We start from the raw sequence: 19966 nt of genomic DNA on the forward strand, positions 1-19966 counted from the left end.
CATAAAAAGTTCACTTTTATTATATTTTTTGATGCAATTTAATAATGGAAACCTAGTAATGAGCTTTGTTGCCCAAATACTATCAATATGGATAAAAGAAAAAAATTTATTCTCAGGAGTTTAATGTTTTGTTTCATTTTTCTATGTGTGTCTGAAGATTCAGTGGTTAGTAATGCTTTTTGCACACATTACAAAATGTAGGCAAGTATTATGTATGTAAAGGTGATTTCCCCCGCAATCATAATAGGTAGATAGAGACATAGACATCTCACATATGTATGATATACACTGAATGACCAAATTATTATGACCACCTGACGTTTGTAGGCAAATTAGCTATAATTTTGCGCTGTAGTTGCTAGAGGGCCAGACCATTATAAATAGGGAAGCAGGTTGTTTACCACGACAGTAGAAGTGATATTTTTCTGAAGATGTGGGTAAACAACACGATTTAACAGCCTTTGAATGTGGGAGATATATATATATACACATACACACACACACACACACACACACACACTGAGTGGCCAGATTATTATGACCACCTGACATTTGTAGGCAAATTAGCCGTATGCTGCATCATATGGGATATGGAAGCCAAAGGCCTGTTCGAACACCTTAGCTGTCTGCAGTTACCAAGATAAAACTTCTCCAATTTGCACAGGAACACAAGGATTGGACAGTCGAGCACTGGAAAAAAGTCATGTGGTCTGATGAATCACATTTCCAGTTGCATCATGCAGATAGCAGAGTGAGAATTTGGCGGAAACAGCATGAAAGCATGCACCCCACATGCATGAGTACAACCCTTCAAGCTGGTGAGGGCAGTGTTATGGTTTGGGGCATGTTTTCCTGGGATGATTTGGGCCCTTTAATTCGTGTAGGACAATGTCTGAACAGTACAACATACCCAAGTATCATTGCTGATCAAGTCCATCCTATCATGTTGATGGCGTATCCCAATGGAGATGGCTTCTTCCAACAAGACAATGCGCCATGCCACGGTGCTCGTATTGTGCAGGAGTGGTTTCAAGAACACGAGAGAGACTTTACCTTGCTTAGGTGGCCCCCACAATCACCAGATCTCAATCCAATTGAGCATTTGTGGGACGAAGTTAAAAGAGCCATCAGGCAGCTTGTTCCACAACCATCAAATCTCAGAATTGGACAGTGCTATTCATCAGGCATGGTGTCAGGTTCCTCGCATCACCTTTCAACATCTCGTGGAGTCAATGCCAGGAAGAATCGCCGCAGTGTTGAAGGCAAAAGGTGGCCAACAAAGTACTGATGGGGTGGTCATAATAATCTGGCCACTCAGTGTGTGTGTGTGTGTATCTCCCACATTCAAAGGCTGTTAAATCGTGTTGTTTACCCATATCTTCAGAAAAATATCACTTCTACTGTCGTGGTAAACAACCTGCTTCCCTATTTATAATGGTCTGGCCCTCTAGCAACTTCAGCGTGAAATTATAGCGAATTTGCCTACAAACGTCAGGTGGTCATAATAATCTGGCCACTCAGTGTATATCTACACAATGAAATATTATACAAGCATCAAAGAAGGAAATCCTGCTATTTGCAACAAAATAGAGGAAGGTAATGACTTTACACTAAGTGAATTAAGCCAGAAAGAGAAAGACAAATACTGTATGATTTCACTTGTATGTGGAATCTAAACCAGAGAGTAGAACAGTGGTAGCCAGAGGCTGGGGGAAGCAGGGAGATGTTGGTCAAAGGGTATAAGCTTCCAGTTAGAGGATGAGTGTGTTCTGAGGATACTAGTGTACAGCATGGTGACTATAGTTAATACTAGGTTATATACTTGAAGTTTACTGAGAGAGTAGACCTTAAGAATTCTCACACGTACACAGAATATGGTAACTGTGAGGTGATTGATGTGTTAATTGTGGCAGTCATTTCATAATGTATATGTATATTAAATCATCACATGTGCAGCTTTAAAGATCACATTGCACAACCTAAATATATACAATTTTTCATTTGTCGGTTATACCTCAAAAAAAGCCTTATGGCTACTATTAAAATGTCTGTTTTCTTTATATTTAGGCATTTTTTCCTCCAATAATGGCTACCCAGGACAGCAATACTACTTTAATAATTCAGGTAAGCACTTTATTTTATTTAATACATGATAATTTAAAAATTATGGTGTTCGCCACTGTGGAGCCACTTTTAGGCAATGCTAGTTTATGCTGTTGTGGAGTTCACACATTGTGTAATTGTGGCTCCAACATGCCTGAAAGCTCAATGGAGGGGTAGCCTGGGAGCCCATCTGGGTGGGTTGGTAGGGAAGACCAGGAAAGGAGATAACAATGACGTGAAAATATTATACGATTAATATGAGGTTTCTCAGTCATGATAAGATTCATACTAGACAGGTCCCTTTATTCTCAGCATAAGAAAACATACCACTGGCTAAGCATGAGAAGTTAGTTTCAGATACACAATTCTCGCTAATCCACCCTAACTGCATATTCAGGAAGAATCATGCTTATCCTAAGATAGACATTCCTCTGATAGTTAATACCATGGGACTTTCTATGTCTGTGTAAATAGGTAAAAAGGACTTCTGGTTAAAGCAGGTGACCTGTTTTAGGCTAAGGCCCTGACAGGCCAGCCTGGGGAGGCCTCTCGGTAATATCCTAGACCAGTAGTGGCAGCGGGTCTTAAAGAAGCCATAGGCCACCGAAGCACTGGGTGTCTTGTAATCATGCCCATTGAAAACCACTGTAGCTTAACTCTGGGGCCTGCAGTCTTTTATGTGAAGGGCCAGGTAGCTAATGATTTAGATTCTAAGGGCCCTATTGGCCATATGGTCACTGTCACAACTAGTCAGCCTGTTCCCAAAGCAGCCATAGACAATTAATAAAACAAATGGGTGTAGCCGTGTTCCAATAGCATCTTATTTACAAAAGTAGGCAGGGGGTTGATCGGGAACCACACATTGTGGCTTCTTGACCCCTGGCTCATAGCCTCCCATTCTCTCCGCATGATATTCCTGTTTTTCTTTCAGTCATGTGCGTAGATAGTTATAATAGCTGTCTTGAAGTCCCTGATTGCTAATTCTGCCCTCTCTCTATATATGCTTTTTTGTATCTGTTTTATTAGATTGATTTTTTTCCTGGTTGTGGGTCACAGTTTTTGCGTATCTAATAAGATGTGATTGGATGCTAGACATTCCATATGGTGTGGTGCTGAGCGCCGGAGTTTACCTTCTTCTAAGAAGAAGGACTTTGCCAGTACCCGGTTAAGTTCTGTGATGACTAGTTTGATCCTTCTGGGGCTTGTTTTACAGTTATTTAGGGTGGATCTAAAGTAATTTTTTAGGGTTATTTCTGCACTACTATTGAGGTGTCTGTTCTGGGATCGCTCCTGAATGGTCTCGTGAAAGTTCACCTGTGCACACGTGGCGTAATAGTCAGCAAGTCTCAGGGGGACTCCATGCAGATTTCTGGATGTTTCTCTGACATACAATTTTCTCCTTGGCTACACTTGGCCCTGTAAATTCCTACGTAATACAGGAGCCTGCTGTGGCTGCTTGTGTTCCCCATCCCTGTACTGCCATCTGGAAAGTGCCTCAAGCCCATTTCCTTTACTTCCTTTCTCTAAAGGTTCAAAATCCTGTGCTGCCTATTATGCAGCCTGAAAACTTTTGTTTCACGTATCTTCTCCAGTCTTCTACTTGATCATGGACTTGAGCTAGTGCAACCCCATTCCTTCCTCCTGGTAGGAGAAGCCCGTCAGCACCTGGAACCTAGTGTGTTCAGTGCTCGGCCTGTGGGAGCAGAGATTTGAGTTCCTAGAGGTTACCTGGAGGAAGGCTGTGTCTCCATCAATGAGGAGAAGTTAAGGAAAACAATAGCAGAAAGGGCTCCAGGCCTTTGTGAAAAGGCCTGTTTGGAATTATCCAGAACGTGCTGGCATGCCACTGAAGGATTTAATCAGAAGAGTGGTTCTATTGGAGTTACATTCAAGCTATGTTTTTGATGTAGTTCTAAAGACTGGGATCATGAGTCTCAGTCTTGGCTGTCTATATGAATCAACTGAGGAGCTGGTACAACATATCCATGCCTTGAATTCACTCACATCAGCTAGGTCTGAATAGGGGTGGAGACAGGGACTTGGACTCTTTTTAAAAAGCTTCCTAGATTATTCTAAGGGGATCAGTATGGAAAAGCATAGGCTTAGCAGATGGGGGTTGCCTAGGTGTGGGGACCACAGGGGTGGAGACTGTCGCTATGCCAAGAAGAGGCTGCACTTCGGAGGCTTCCTGGGCTAGTGATGTGTACAATTAACATCCTAGAAATGCAGCCTCCATGCAGAAGAGGGATAGTTGCTGGACAGCGTCAGCTCACCTGCCACTGTCTGTGGACCCACCTGAGGAGAGGAAGCGCAATGATTAGTGACCAAGACAATTACTAGATACAGCTGACCCTTGAACAACATAGGCATGAACTGCGTAAGTCCACTTATATGTGGACTTTTCAATAAACACATACAGTACTATAAATGTATTTTCTCTTTGTTAACATTTTCTTAACATTTTCTTCTCTCTAACTTAGTTTATTGTAAAAATACAGTATGTAATACATATAACATCCAAAATATGTGTTAATCAACTGTTTATGTTAACGGAAGCTTCTGGTCAGCAGGAGGCTATTAGTAGTTAAATTTTGGGGGAGTCAAAAGTCATATGCAGATTTTTTAATACATGGGGGAGGGGGTCAGTGTCCCTAACTTGAACATTGTTCAAGGGTCAACTGTATAGCCATTTGGAAGAGCATTGGGTCCTGTGGTTATTGGGTATGGAGAACAGTCTACCAGGGGTCCTCAAACTACGGCCTATGGGCCACGTGTGGCCCGCTGAAAACATTTATCCAGCCCGCCGGGTGTTTAATAAACACCCTGCCGCTACCTGTCCTGCTTAGCAGCCGACTCATCCCGGGCCCGCAGTGCGCATGTGTGGAATGTCTGAGGGACAGTGAACTGGCCCCCTGTTTAAAAAGTTTGAGGACCTCTGGACTCTATACCAGTGGTTCTCACCCTTGGCTGCACATTAGAATCACCTGGGAATCTTTTTAAAATCCTGATTTCTGGGCCTCATCCTCCGGAAATTCTGTTCCTTTGTTACTAATGTTGTGGCCCCACCCCATAACAAAGAAACAGAATTTCCGGAGGATGAGGCCCAGAAATCAGGATTTTAAAAAGATTCCCAGGTGATTCTAATGTGCAGCCAAGGTTGAGAACCACTGGTCTATACTGACTTGAGTATAGTAGGACTTTGTTGGCCTATATGACTGGGAAGAACTGGGTTGGACAGGAAGACCACTTTGGTTCTACCTCCCATGGTGATTTCTCTCTTCCCAGTGACTATTCTCTCCCCTGGACAGGCCACATGGCCACTGACACCTTGATGTTGCTAGAGGAAAGAGGGCTTCTCTCCTGGTTCATTTTTTAAAATTCCCCAAAGAAACAGGAATGTTCCTCTGGACAAAAGGAATAAGAACATATCTGTGCACAGACATGGCTTAAACTATCATAGATTACCTAGTCCTGACCTTGTGTGACAGCTTGGAAATGTTAAGTAATTGGGCTAAAGTCAAACAGGTTGTTAGTGATAGAACCAGGACTAAAAATGTCGGCCACTGATTCCTAGCCCCTAGAGTTCTGCTGCTTTAATCTTACAAAACAGAGCGGTCCCCCTTATTGTCTTTTCCTCCCCTTTTTATTGCAGTTATTTACAGGGGGGTGGGGGTAGGCTTGCTTCTTTCTTGCTTCATATGGAAGAGGCATAAGTACAGCAGATACATAGACTAGGGAATTAAAGGCAAAAATAAAAGCCCCTTTACCGTTCTTACCGCTGTGAGATTGCCATATTTGTACTCCTTCCTCTGAAGGAGTTGGGTTTCTTCAAAGGCTGAGCTCCATAGGCCAGGTGGCTGGGCTAATGGTCATCGAGGGAACTTTTGCGAGAGCATATGTATCTCCTATAAGTAATGATTTATTCTTACTATGGCCCTCCTTAGCTGCAAAAGTCTTTATAGGTCAAAGAACCTCATGAATGTTTAAAAAGCTGCTACCAATTTTTCTAATCTTGGTGGTGTTTCTTGATCTCTTTTGCCATGAAGTCCTGGTATGTGTATAAGGAACAGATGGAGGAGTAGTTAATGAAATAACGATAACCAGAATTTCTTTTACTGCAGAGCCAAAGTCTATAGCTACAAAGGAATATTAAACTAGCATTCATCGCAGGATATAATTTAAACTCATTCATATAAGTGTTTGATTGTTAGGTTTTTCCAGCCATGTTTATTATGAAGATTTAAAAATGTCTGATTGGGCCAGCGGAACAGCTGTAGAAAATTTATGGTCCTAGGAGACCTGTTTTCATTATAACAGACATGGATGAGATTTTTGTTCTTGTTGGTGATTTATGACTGATGATATAGAACCTTTAACCACATGAATCCTTTTGACTTAAGGCACTAAAACTTTCTCTTTCCCTCTCCCCATGTTTTGTCTGACTAGTACCAAATTAGATTTTATAATATTCAGATGTTTAGAGTTGTAGGCTTTATTTCATTAAGGCTGGGTGGTTTTTTTTTTTAAGGAAATAACATGAAAAATGTTGCCTCAAATTATAGCAAACTTGCTTAGAAATTAAAACTCTATAGATGTATGTGGTATTTCTGGTATCTGATAAAATGGGTATTCCGCACTTTTGAGTTATTTTAGATTTGGAATTAACTGAACGTGTTCAAGGATAAATAGATAGAAATGCTGCTTAGACTTTCTGTAACAGAATGACTTTCCACAGGCGTTTGAAAGTGGTAATAAGCCATATGGGAAAGTGCCCAATATGCATTTTTGTTGCATTAAAATAATTGGCACTCTTAGGGAATTGGACAGTCTCTTATTCAGGGCTTGCTGAAGTATCCCATTCTATTCAGTGACTTATCCATAAATATTCTAGTATGTTTTAGAATGCCCCTCTCTTTTGTTCTTTGTGAAGTAGATATATTGATTGTGTTTTGACTATTTGTCCTTATGTGAAGTTGTGTGTGTGTGTGTGTGTGTGTGTGTGTGTGTGTGTGTGTGTAAAGTATAAAAGCAAGATTTGTAGCTGTGCCACACTCTTTTCCTCTCAGGATATGAAAATCACTGATGGGTGTTTCCCATAGCAGTGGAAGCTGAATTTTTTTGATAGTTCTATTGAGTAGAGACCAATGAGGAAGGGCATCCATATTTAAAAGTGTGTCCAGGTCCCACTTCAGCCCTAAACCATTATGAGGATTTGGGAAATTAACTTATATCCTTCTTCTGTTTTAGATATTATAATGTTTATATTTTTACGTGGGAAACATGTGAGAGAATGTGGAAGTTGGGTTATTGGCGGTAATTAGCAAGGCTCGTCAGAATTAGCTCCTCCCCAAAGTCCTGAGCTATTTTCTTTAATTTTTATTTAAGTCATTCATTTTTGTGGCTTTCAAGGACATTCAATAATGTAGTACCAAGTAATCAGTAAAAGTGGACAAAGGCTCTGAATAGACATTTCTCTAAAGAAGATGCACAAATGGTCAATAAGCACATGCAAAGATGGTCCACATCATTATTATAAAAACCATAGTGAGGTACCATTTAATACCCACTAGGATGGCCATAATTAAAAAGACAAATTATAACACGTGTTGACAAGGATGGGGAGAATTCTGAATCCATCTACATTTCTGTGTGAATGTAAAATGGTGCAACTGCTTTGGAAAACACCCTGTGAGTTTTGAGTGGTTAAACAGAACTGCTATATGACCCAACAGTTTCACTTCTAGGTTTGTAGCCAAGAGAAGTGAAAACGTGTGTCCACACAATAACTTGTACACAAATGTTTATAGCAGCATTATTCACAATAGTTAAAAGGTGGAAATAACCCAATAGTTTACCAGCTGATGAATGAATAAACCAAATGTATATTCATACAATGAAATATTACTGAGCCATGAAAATGAATGAAATACTACTTAATGCTACAACATGGGTGAACCTTGAAAACATTATGCTAAGTGAAATAAATAGGCATAGATATAGAAACAGAAAGTAGTCAGTGTTACATAGGGCTGGGAGGCCTGGAGGGGGAGATATTTAAAGGGGGTGGTATCTTTTGGAGGGTGATAAAAATGTTCTAAAATTGATTGTGGTGATAAAGGCACAACTCTATGAATATACTAAAAGCCAGAGTTACATACTTTAAATGGTGAATTGTGTAAGATGTCATTTATATCTCAATAAAGCTGCTGTTGCATGTAACTAATAGATATAAATACTTTATATGAAAAATATTTTTATAATATATTTAATTACATTAGAATGTCAACTGATACTAGATTAGTGTGTTTTATTGTCATTTCAGTGTTTATATGAAAATAAAGACTTTTAGAGTGCCTGAAAATTCTTATGGAAAATAGTTAACCTGCCCCCCCCCCCCATCTTATATACTAGAAAAGCCTTTTATTCATAACCAACACAAAAAGTAAATTTTAAAATAGTTTCAGGACCAATTATCAAAAATTCTGAATATGACCCTACCCTACAATCTTCCTCTTTTTGGCTTGATTGTGAGTTCTCCCCCCGACCCCACATAATCTTATTAAAGCAATAAGAAGCTTAAACCCAGGCAAGTAGTGTGATGTTGGTTGATAAGGAAATATATGACACAAGACTCATAGTAATGGGTAGGAATTTTCATCAACAGCAAAAAACATACAAATTAAACTTTTGAAACATCGTCTTCAAAGGGTATAAAAGAAGGAAAAATATTAAAAGGACTATTACTTACCTCTCACTAAACCAGAATTAGATAAGTAATTTTCGATGGGGAAAAAAATCTCTCCTAAGCAAATTCCATAAAAGTGGGGGATTAAAGAAAATATAAAGAGTAAACTCAAACTGACTTTAAAAGAGTGATGGGAATACCTTGCAAAAGTGAACTTTCTCTGTAACTGACCTTTGTCTTTTCTCTCTTATCTAGTAACTGGTTTCTTAAAAGTACTGTCAATACAAACTATGATCTCTGATATGAAATTATAATTACAGAGACATTGGTTTGATTATCTCAACATATGTATTACAGCACAGAAATCTGTAGTATATGTTGATTTGTCTCTCATTACATAGGGCCACTGGACAGTAAGGCTTTATCAACTATCATTTCAACCATTCCCTTGACTCCTGTCAGGACCTCACTGAAAATTCACCAAGTATTAAATAGTTCTAAGCGGAGAGAATTAGTTTATATGTCATTAGCCCATTTGGGTCCCCTCTCCAGTATCACTGACTACCTTCTAAATTAATATCTTGTTCCTCTTCAGCCATAATGACTCGCTCATGTCTGGCCCCATGTGGATACTACAGTGACAAGACAATCGTTGCCCACCCTCATGGAGGAATTCTCCAGTTGTCATCTTTTCTTATTTTGAGGATGATTATTATGCTCAGAACAATGACATGAATTGTTTTATTGTCTCTGCTTACAAAATAGGACATTTGAAAAAACACTCCATGACAGTGTTCTATAACCTTCTCATTATGTCTGTAGGCTACTCTGGATATCAGGATTATTACCCATATGGCAGGCCCGGTTACCAGGAAGACGTACGCAGAAACTATGATGCCTACACAGCAGGACTGAGTGAGGAGGAACAGCTGGAGAGAGCACTGAGAGCCAGCCTCTGGGACCGAGGTAGGAATCTTGCACCCTTCACTTCCTTTAAATCATACCTCACATGGTGAGATGGCCTAACAATGGAAACTTTAAATAGTTTGTGAAAAGGATATGTAGATAGGAAAATGTGTGCACATTGTGATTACAGAGAATGGGGTGTGATGCCATATTCCAAGCTACCTAGGCTCCTGAGGTGCCAGACTATGTATGTGTTGTAGTGGGTCTTTTTATAGGCCTGCTGCACTCAGCACTGTGGCATTAAAGTCAAGAAACTGTAAAAAAAAAAGGGTGGGATGGCCTGACATCGTATGTCTCGTGATATGATGCAGGATGAGCAATGCAGCACCACCTATGACATATTCTTGCTAAAAATGTTTACACTGACCCTAATTAAGTCATCAAATGTGAGTGTCACTACACAGGAAATGCAGGGACTAGCAGAACAAGCTGAGTAATGCCATTGAGAAATAACCAGGAAAAACATGGGATTTCTACAATTCAATGAGGCTAGTCTCCTGGGGAAAAATGTCATGAAAAGAGCAGGATGTGGTTTTCTATTAAAAGGAAATAATCAAATGTAACATGAGAACCTTGAAAACTGACTTATATAAAAGACTTTTTTTTTTTTTTAGAAAACTGGGGACTTTTGTATTTTCACTAGATATTAGATACTATTAGGGAAATAAGCTAGCTTTCTTTGATGTGACAGTGATATTGTGGTTAAGTAGCAGAATGTCCTTTATTCCTGGGAGGAACACACTGAAGTATTTAGAAGCAAAATAATATGATGTCGGTAACCTGCTTTCAAAGGTCAGCTAAAACAACTTTCTCCTCTCTCTTTGCCTCGTTCTCCCTCTTTTGCTCCTCCCTTCACAAGTTCTATATACACATGAATTTGTGAAACTCTGCAAACTATACCTCCTTGAAGATCCTGATTAACACTCGTATACAGACGACCCAAATTAGCTATGCAACCAAGATGCCAATTTTATAACTAATGCTTCCCCAACATGTTTGACCACAGAACTTTATTTTCAGTGGATGATTTTAGGGACATATGCATCTAGTTTCAAGGAAACTGATCGAAAGAGACTTCTTAAAGTGCATTAGGTAGTAATTGATGACAGCAACGTGTAACCAATAGTTTATATTAATTTCAACTTTCTTTTTCTTAAAACACTTTGTGATTGCCTTGTTAAGAATGAGACATCAAGGAGACATTTTTGAAAGACCTGTATTATATTTTAGTCCTTTTCTCTGTGGCAAAATATTTGGTTTGAGTTTATTTTATAAAATTCTGACCATATAGTACAAACTATTTTGTACCTTACTTTTTTTCATTCAATATTATGTTGTAATCATATTTTCATACCACTGCATTTTGAGCATGTTGTCCTTTATATATTTTCTTAAGTGTATACCTAACAATCTCTTTCTTTTTGTAGACAGAGAACTATGATACATTATAAATAGTGCTTGTAGAAAAGTTCTATATTTTTTGAGATTATCATATACTTTTTCTTCTTTGGCCTGTTGACATACGAAATTATTTTGATTTTCAAAGTTGAAGCAGGTTTGTACCCCAGGAGGAATATCACCTGGCTGTGATATTTTATGGCCCCTCCTGGCGTCAATGCTGTATGCACCTGAAAAGAACGTGTGTTCTGCTCTAGCTGGGCGACGGGTTCTATAACTGGTAATAAAATTAACTCAGTTGATGGAGTTGCTCAGGTCTTCTGTATCCTACTGATTGCCTGTCTACTTGTTCTGTTGAATACTGTATTTTTACTTGCACAGAATTCTCTGGAGTGATACTGAACACATATTGCTGCTCTGGGTACCCTCAGTGCACCAAGGTTTCCAGCTCCTCTAGTGTGATCTTGTTTTTGGGTGAGGGCTGATTTACCCGAGTGTCTGCTTGCACTTCAATTCCATGTCTTTCCTTCGCACCGGAACTTGGCCAGCTTCTCTGTCCACTCTTGTCGCCCAGGGGTACACTCTGACTGCTTTTTAGTCTGGTGGTGGGAGGCAAGTGGGGGTATGCTGCCATCCCCCCTCCATCCAATATTGATGTTCTCTTTCTATATAGAATAAGCTATGTTTAAAAACATTGAATTATAGTTGGCATACAATATCATGTTTCAGGTGAAAGAACACAGTGATTCAACATTAAGTCTTGGTCTGAGTCAGTAACTGTCTCTGGTTTGGAGGTGTAGCCTTCTCAGTGTTCCTGACCCTCCCTAGCTATAGAGATGGTGTTTTGTTTTGTTTAGGCATTTAAGGATTCTGTGCAGTAAGGAGGACTGGAGAAGGATCTAGGCCGCCCCGGATATAAACCTTTCCTGCAGTGGCTGAGTTCTCTCCCCATGAAGAGTTTCTCTGGACTCTTACCCATCTCTTAGGTGAGGACCCTGTGAATTCCTTTATATTGCAGCTCCGAATATATTCTGTGTTACATAGTCTGTGAATAGATCCTGTTCTCTTGCTAGCTCACACTTGAGCGATTTGTTAACAGTTTGGGCTAACATCTTGTTAGTGCCAGCAGTGTCTTCTAGGTAAGCAAGTGCCCCTCTACCGTTTTAGACTTATGTTTAGTTGGGTGCCCCATGTCTCAGCTATCTGATGGGTTCAGGAAAAGTTAGTCATTTTCAGAATGTCCAGCCTTTATGTTTATTAGGAGGATGGAAGTGATGCTTTTTCAGCTTTCTCCATCCGCAGGGGAAGCTGGGAGCAGCCCTTATTCTTCACCAGGTCTTGAATCTATCATTCCTAGTACAGTAATTTACTAGGGTTTTTTTTTTGTTGTTGTTGTTTGTTTATTTTATAAAGATCTCTCCCCCATGATGTAGGTAGAATCTATAGTCCTTTTAAAAAAGGCTGGGTAAATGCTTACTTTTTTGTCTTTGATTCCAAGTTTTTACAATAAGAAGTTAATGTAATAGTCAACCAACAATACTGAGATTTGAAAGGGCCAACTAACAGAATTCATTTTGTAGAATGCCATTCTAGCAAGAAACATCCAGAACCAATTAGGTTCAAACTGTTCTTCAGTTAAATATATTAGAAGAGTAAATTAAAGAATCAAAGCAGCACCTTTGTAACCTCAGACTGGCTGCTGTCATATTTTTGATTATATGCATCCTAGGGCTCATGCTGGGACTCATAGTACCAAGGTAGCCTCTGCAGAAGAAATAGTGAGACCCCTCTTATTTCAAGGGGCTCGTACATTACTACTCTTAGTAAAATCTTGTCTCATTTTGTCGGCAGTTTCAGCTTTTATAAACCAGTCCAAGAGGCAGCTGATACCACAATAATAGAACAGTTTTGGAAAAGGGCCATCTCTTTGAGTCAAAAGGCAGATGCCAGCTAGGAGCACTAGCTCATTGCATTTACTGTGCCCCCACCCCACTCCATCCTTCCATGTATAATTTGTGCCCTTTTTGTTTTTAATAGCCTGCCACCAAGTTCAGCTGGTGGCTGGGTACAAAGCTGTGTCCTTTTCAGCTTCTGTCTGCCAGCCCGGCACATGTGTGCTGGTTACAGCTGGAACTGCTTGCTGACACGTGGAGTAACTCTGCTTCTAGTCCTAGACTCTTCTGAAAGGCAAATGGCCCAATCGCACTCGACTGTGTGGATCAAGCAGCTGTCATCCCCTCCCCACACTGTACAGTCGGGGACACCGGTGAGCCATGTGGGTGCCATGGGGGAGGAAACTGCAGAGGTCTTGGTGGCAGCAGACTGGAACTGGTTGCGGCCTAGTGTCACAGTCCTGAGATGCAAAATTACCAGGAAGCCGTACTGGAAAAAAGTATTTAGGTTTCAAATTAATATCTAGTTCTTTTGTTATTAACAGATCATTTGACGATACCTTTGAATCCTGTTTACAGGTAGCGAGTGCATGGGAACAACTGAGATACATTTTAAGTAAAAAGACAGAATTTATTTCAACTAAGTTGTACATTTTCTTTCTACTGAAGCTGCACCAAGGTATCTAAATGCAGCATTTGTCTTGTTGTTTTATTATTGTGTAGAAACTTTTGAGAAAATGGAATAAATTATGTCCATGTTCTTTTAGTCATTCATGGTGTGGCCCACAGAGAAAAGGAGGGCACCTCAGTGGCCTGAGCTTCAGTCTTGTGAGAGAGGGTGCGGATGTATGTGTTAACACCTGCTAGGTGTGTGCTGTGATTGCTGCGTAGTTCTGCTTTTGTTTTTCCATGGGAATGGACAGCTCTCAACTCCTTTTCCAGAAATCCTATCTGAATTGTAGATGTTCTGAGGTGTACTGTGCTGAGAGCCTGAGACAGGTAAGGATGGTTGCCGGAGCTCATCTATTATGGTCTTTTAGATTTGGGTAGCATTTGTTGTTCTGGTTTTAAAAGTAATTTGGGGGGGGGGGGGGGGCGGTGTCTTTATCCTTCTAGGTCCTCTGGCTGGTCTAATAATTAAATCAAAATGAGACAGATTAACAAAAGCAAACAAACAAAAAATAAATTTAATTACATACGTTTGTATGAGAACCTCATGTACATGAGAGAGTCAGACACCCGCATGCACGAGAGGCGCAGAGGCAGAAAGGGAAAATGAAGTTTATGTGGCAATCTGAGCCACAATGAGGGAAGGCGCCTGGGGCTTCAGAGGGAGGAAGGTCATAGCAGGACGATAAGAAGAGCAACTGTTCAGCAATTAGATTTGTCCTTCCCTATAGATGGGACATAAAATGTTATTTTTGGTAATAATTATTGGGGACGCCTATTCTGAACCCCTTAAAAAAATCCATATTCACCATGGAAAATGTACATCAACAAAAAGAAGACAAAAAATAATTCATAATCCCACCACACAGAGAAGAATCACATAACATTTGAGGTGCACCCTTGCAGCAACCTGTAATACAGGCACCAGAAAAAACACTGCATGTTTTGGAGAAATGTTTTCTAGCTGATTGAGCATAAAGTGCCTCTTTCCTGTAGGCTACTGTACTGTACTAGGAAAGCTCACATACCCACACAGAATCCTGCAGAACAAGCATTTGTGACTATCACTTTTATTTCACATTGTGAAGCAGAGGTGCAGAGAAATTAAGTGACTTGCCCAGGGTCATGTTCCAAGTCTGGGGTGGGGAACATCTGGCCCTTGGTCCATATCAGGCCTGAGAAGTCATTTGGTCTGGCCCTGCCAAGGCATTAGGGGTGAGTTAATTAAATGTCTGACCAAATATAGCAGGCGAACTTTTAAGTTGATAATTTTATATGGCCCAGGAATGATGTTATAAGTATTCAAATGGCCCTTGGCAGAAAAAAAAGTTCCTCACTCTTAAGTGATTAACACCAGAAAAGGTCATACTTGCCTATTTTCCTGGCATCTTCCTGAATTTGGGAAACTGACATTCAGGTAGGTGGAGCCACTATAAGTCTCAGCTAAATGTGAAAGACTGTATTGTTATAGATTAGCAGTGGCATTTTCCTCACTGTTGTCTTCTCTTGGATATAGGACTGGCTAAATTCCTTTTTTTTTTTTTAAGTAAAAATTTCTAGCAGGAGTTAAAAATAGCTTGTATAGGGAAATTGCAGATATCTCATAGGGTAGACCCTCCCTCCCCACCAAAAAAATGTTTACTATGGACAATTCTAAGTAACCTACTGGGCTGTTACTTATTTCTACCAAAAATTTTAGCATATGAGTTTTAAAATATTGCTTTACTATGGACACATTTCAATTAAGGATATTTGCATTGCTAATTTAAATAGGACTCAATTATTCTTCAATAGTTTTAGAAAATAAATGATTCATAACAAAAATAAGAACAAATTTACTCACATTAAGTGTGCCTTAAGACATCAGAATTTTCTGTTGAGTTATTACACATGACTCCGTTGAGTTATTAGCCATGGCTCCAGCTACCTGCTAATGGGAATTACTCACATGAGACTTCTCACTGTTGTCTGCTCTGCCTCTTCAAGCAGTCTCTCCCAGACCTGCACACTTTGTCTTATCCATTTCGTTGTGTTGTGTTGCTGGTGAGAAAAATCAAGAGTCATATGTTGGTTTCCATTCATTATAGAACCACAATAGCTTTCAGAGTGGTCTAGTTTCATCACATGGCAGTCTTCCAGGGATTCAAAGCTATTTCTAATTCTGCTGCACTTCCTTACAGAGAATCAGATGCGAGAGTCATGCATAATATGTATGAGTCTCAGTCGGAGGCCAGAGATCTTCCTGTGTCATGTTTGTGTTGTTTAAAGCCGGTTCTGTTTTAACAAAGGACCAGAATTGGGCAGTTAGTGAGACTAGTATACACATTAAGCTGATTAAAATTATATTGTAAGCATACACTTTAGGAAAACTGGAAATGGCCTCAGCGTGCTGTGATAGGAGACTGATTAAATAAATCATGATATAGAATAATACTCAGCCATTAAAAAGAGAGGCGAGTTCAGAGTGTGCCAGATGAGAGGCAGGCTGCAGCAGTATTCCTACTCACAAACTCATTTCTTTGTAAGACCAAATAACTGCTGTAAAAATGTCGGGATAACACTTAACAATGCCAGTCGTCCTTATTTCCCTGGAATAAGATTACGGTGACTTTTATTTTCTTGTTTTGGCTTTACTCCATTTTCTAAGACTTCTGCAAAATCATGTAGAGCCTTTATAAAAAAAAAATTAAAATAAACCTGTGCACTGCTAAACATATTCAATATTAGCCTTGCTCTTCCCTGATTCACAATCCCATCCCATTTAAGGCATCAGTGGAGAAACGCACTGAAAGCCGTACCTCAGTGCATCCACCTCCAGCCTCTGTAGGCTGTGTATGGACAATCAGAATGGTGAACAGAGCTGAGTGTCTGGACTAGCCTCTCTCCAGATCCTGTCTCCCCTTTTCTTTGTGCGTATTCCCTTCATTCCCTTCTCATCTCTATGGGAAACCTTCCAGGCTAAAGCTGCCCCCACATTTCAGGCAAGAAGGCCAACTGCTCCTGTTGTGAGGGGCTAGCTCTCCTTGGCCACTGCCATGACTTCTTTCTCAAGGGTTTCGGAACACACGATCCTGTCGTATCCTGAGGCTGCTTTAGCACACCATTTAGGAGCCACGGTACCAGGCAGCTCTATTTACCTTACCGTGTACAGGGTTTAAAGCTCTGGGCAGCTTATCCAGTAAAGTCCTTTCAGATCTGTCCCCTTTCATCTCGATGAAAGGTTGTGTGTGGTGGTTGGAACTCGGAGGTCTGGGACCCACGGAAAGGAGGCGTCTGGCACACTTTCGGTGGAGGAGCATTTATGTATTGCAAAATACAGATGTGTTGCTAGAAAACAGGGTGGGATGACTCTTGAATTGCTGCATTCAGGATGCTGTACAAACCAACCGAAACAGCCCAAAACCCAGTCGTTTTTCATTTTCAGCTCAGTGAGACGGAAAGGAAACAGTTTGCTTTTGATGAGGGTGATGCTGAAATAAAAAGTAGAACACCCATGAACATTAAGGGAGCTCAGTGTTTAATAAGTGTCTTCTAGAAGTGTATCTGTAGAGGACACCTGCTGTCTGCATTATCACTTTAAGTAAGCGGCGTCCCTGGTCCCTGGGGTTAGCGGAGCCCCCTTTTGGCACACTGAGCTGTAGCAAAGACAGATTTTAAACCCCGAGTACTTCACCACCGTGCACAGGGTGCTTTTGGGTGGGACATGTGGAGGTGAGGTGGCTCACTTAGCTCAGGTCCAGCGAAGCCCATTCTGAACTTAAGTCTGACACTATGGCACGTGTCAGCTTATGGTAACATTTCCTACCCCCGGGTGACCCTAATGATTTGCTATTAGCAGTTTGGTGTTTTATCTATCACAGACCCATGTAGACAGGGCCTCCTGGTCCGTGGGCAGAGCCAGTTAGTGGAATGCTGGGGTTCGTTGTGTGCTGTGAGGAAGGGCTGGGCAGTTGTTGAACGGGGCCTGTGTTGATGGCTTGTTTGTTATACTTTCGCTCATCACAGTCCTGCAGGCACAGGGCTGGGTGGCACCACAGAACGCCTTTCTTGACCTGCCTTTAAAATCAGTTGCCTTTCTGGCAGGTTACAATCTAGCCGAGAATGATTTCCATAACAGTGGCTGAAAAACCATACAGCCCCAGAAAATGTTTAATCAGCAGTGTGGCTCATCTTATTAGCCCAAGGAGAAAATAACTCACCACCAAACTCTACCGTACTATGGATGGGATTGTTCAAACCCCAAATCAAAACGTGCGCCGTCTTTCAGCTGTGTGGGCCCCGTGCTTTGTCCCCCTCGAGCAGCAGCAATGAGACAGCCCAGACCTTGACACCAGGCCAGGGACGTCTTCAGAGTTAATGAGCAATTAGGACGTTCTTTCCTGTCAATTAACCGGCAGAATAATGAGATCAAATGAGCACTGTCCTTAAAAATACCCAGGCCTGTGTTTTCTGAAAAGTGGGTCTTTCTCTGCTCTCTACAGATACATGAATAGACAAACAATTGCTTAACATGAAAATAAATTAAAATTGCTCCTATAGCAAACAGAAGAGGGAGGTGTATAAACAGGAGGCCATTTACTCTAAACACGGATTTTCCCCCAGTGACTGCCATGACAGCAGGACATCTGCTATAGCCTTAATTGTCTTCAACACTGGTGGACAAAATGTTCAGGCTGTGAGCATTCCTTCCCCTCTGAATGAAGGTATAGTATCTAAGTTTGGGCAATGTGGGAACTGATCCTAAATTTGAGTTAGTGGGTTTCAGGCCATGACCCATTTAAGGGTTTTGGCTTTCCCTTGGATGTGATGAGAAGCTAGTGAAGAGTGTGAACTGAGGAGTGAGGTGAGCAGGGAAAATGGATCAGGGCCCCAGGATGGGGGGATGGCTACTGGAGGAGTTAAATTCATTGTGTCTGCAAAACATTTTTCAGTGTGTGGGTCTAAAAGGCAAGATGGCTGGGAATCAAGTTGTGAAAGGCCCAGTATGCTGTGTCTAAAGGTTTTTTACTTGACCCTGGGGACAGTGGAAGCTTTGAGAATTTTAAGCAGGGAGCAAGAAGATCAGATGTGGATTTTAAGATCACTCTGCTCTGGGTGAGGGTGTGTTGCAGGGGGAGAGATAAAGTGTGAATCAGCACACCAGGCACTGTTGTAAATGACCTCTATATGCTTATGCATGCGTGTTTACATGTGTGCACATGAGTGTGTATGTGTATATGTGTTCACTTCCTCCAACAACAACCAATGGGGTGAGTTTTACTATTCACCCATTTCAGAAAAGAGGAGGCTAGACCACAGGACTGCTAGCTGAGGTCCCATAGCCAGTAAGTGATAGAGTTGAGATGGGAGCGGTCTTGGTTCCAGAGTCTATGGCAGGGGTGGGCAAACTTTTTTACTTGAGGGCCACAATGGGTTCTTAAACTGGGCCGGAGGGCCGGAACAAAAGCATGGATGGAGTGTTTGTGTGAACTAATATAAATTCAAAGTAAACATCATTACATAAAAGGGTACGGTTTTTTTTTTTTTTTTTAGTTTTATTCATTTCAAATGGGCCGGATCTGGCCCGCGGGCCGTAGTTTGCCCACCGCTGGTATGGGCTTAACCATTCCATTATTTGGCCTTTCTATTGTATTTGTAAGGTCATCATCATCATCATCATTGTTTAATTAATATATAGTTAATAATACTATTTTAGTGTTCTATTATAAATGATTTTAATAATTTACTAATAGTAAGCTCTTTTTAGATTCATACTCATTTCTATTGAAATGAAATTAGAAATTTTTGTGAATTAGCTTTCTGTAAGATAGTCATAAAGAAATTTCAAGTTGAGTTATTCAAGTAGAGGTTATTAATGTCTTCCTGGTCACCTTTAAGCTTCCTGTGGGAATTTCTACTGCAGACTTAATAATGGAGTGTTTTCAAGGCCCTTAGTAGGTACCCGTTAAAGTCCAGGGAATATGAAATCTCATCCCTGAGCTTGTCCTAGGTTCTGCATCATTACACTCCCATTTAGAGCTATTCTACATATCACCCCAGTTCTGTTTCATGCAAAATACGCAATCAAAAAATAAGCTGAATTTTTCAAAGAGAGATAATGCCTATACTGATCATTGCTGAAGATTCCACACTACCTTAGAGGGTGGTCAGCAGGATCCTTCAGTACCCACTTTCGCTTTGAGGAGTACAGGCGTCAATCAGAGAAGTTGTAGGTGAGTATCGCAACAAAGCTAGTGGTAATCTTTTAGCTGGT

The 19966-nt window shown here is 40.7% G+C and overlaps 1 protein-coding gene across 6 annotated transcripts in view; it reads left to right on the forward strand.

Annotated features, from left to right (window-relative positions):
* Positions 1–19966, forward strand: part of RHBDD1 (rhomboid domain containing 1) — a 101333-nt gene that overhangs the window by 54125 nt on the left and 27242 nt on the right. For 4 of the 6 annotated variants that reach the window (XM_036319799.1, XM_036319798.1, XM_036319800.1 and 1 more), the window contains 2 exons: positions 2068–2124; positions 9611–9754. In XM_036319799.1, coding sequence (XP_036175692.1) covers positions 2068–2124; positions 9611–9754 — 201 coding nt within the window. Of the gene's footprint in view, positions 1–2067; positions 2125–9610; positions 9755–12009; positions 12033–13623; positions 13680–19966 lie in introns of those variants that run through there. The other 2 variants (XM_036319795.1, XM_036319796.1) reach the window with 2 other exon arrangements.

Source organism: Myotis myotis, unplaced genomic scaffold (assembly GCF_014108235.1).
Source record: "Myotis myotis isolate mMyoMyo1 unplaced genomic scaffold, mMyoMyo1.p scaffold_m19_p_8, whole genome shotgun sequence".
Taxonomy (NCBI): Eukaryota; Metazoa; Chordata; class Mammalia; order Chiroptera; family Vespertilionidae; genus Myotis; species Myotis myotis.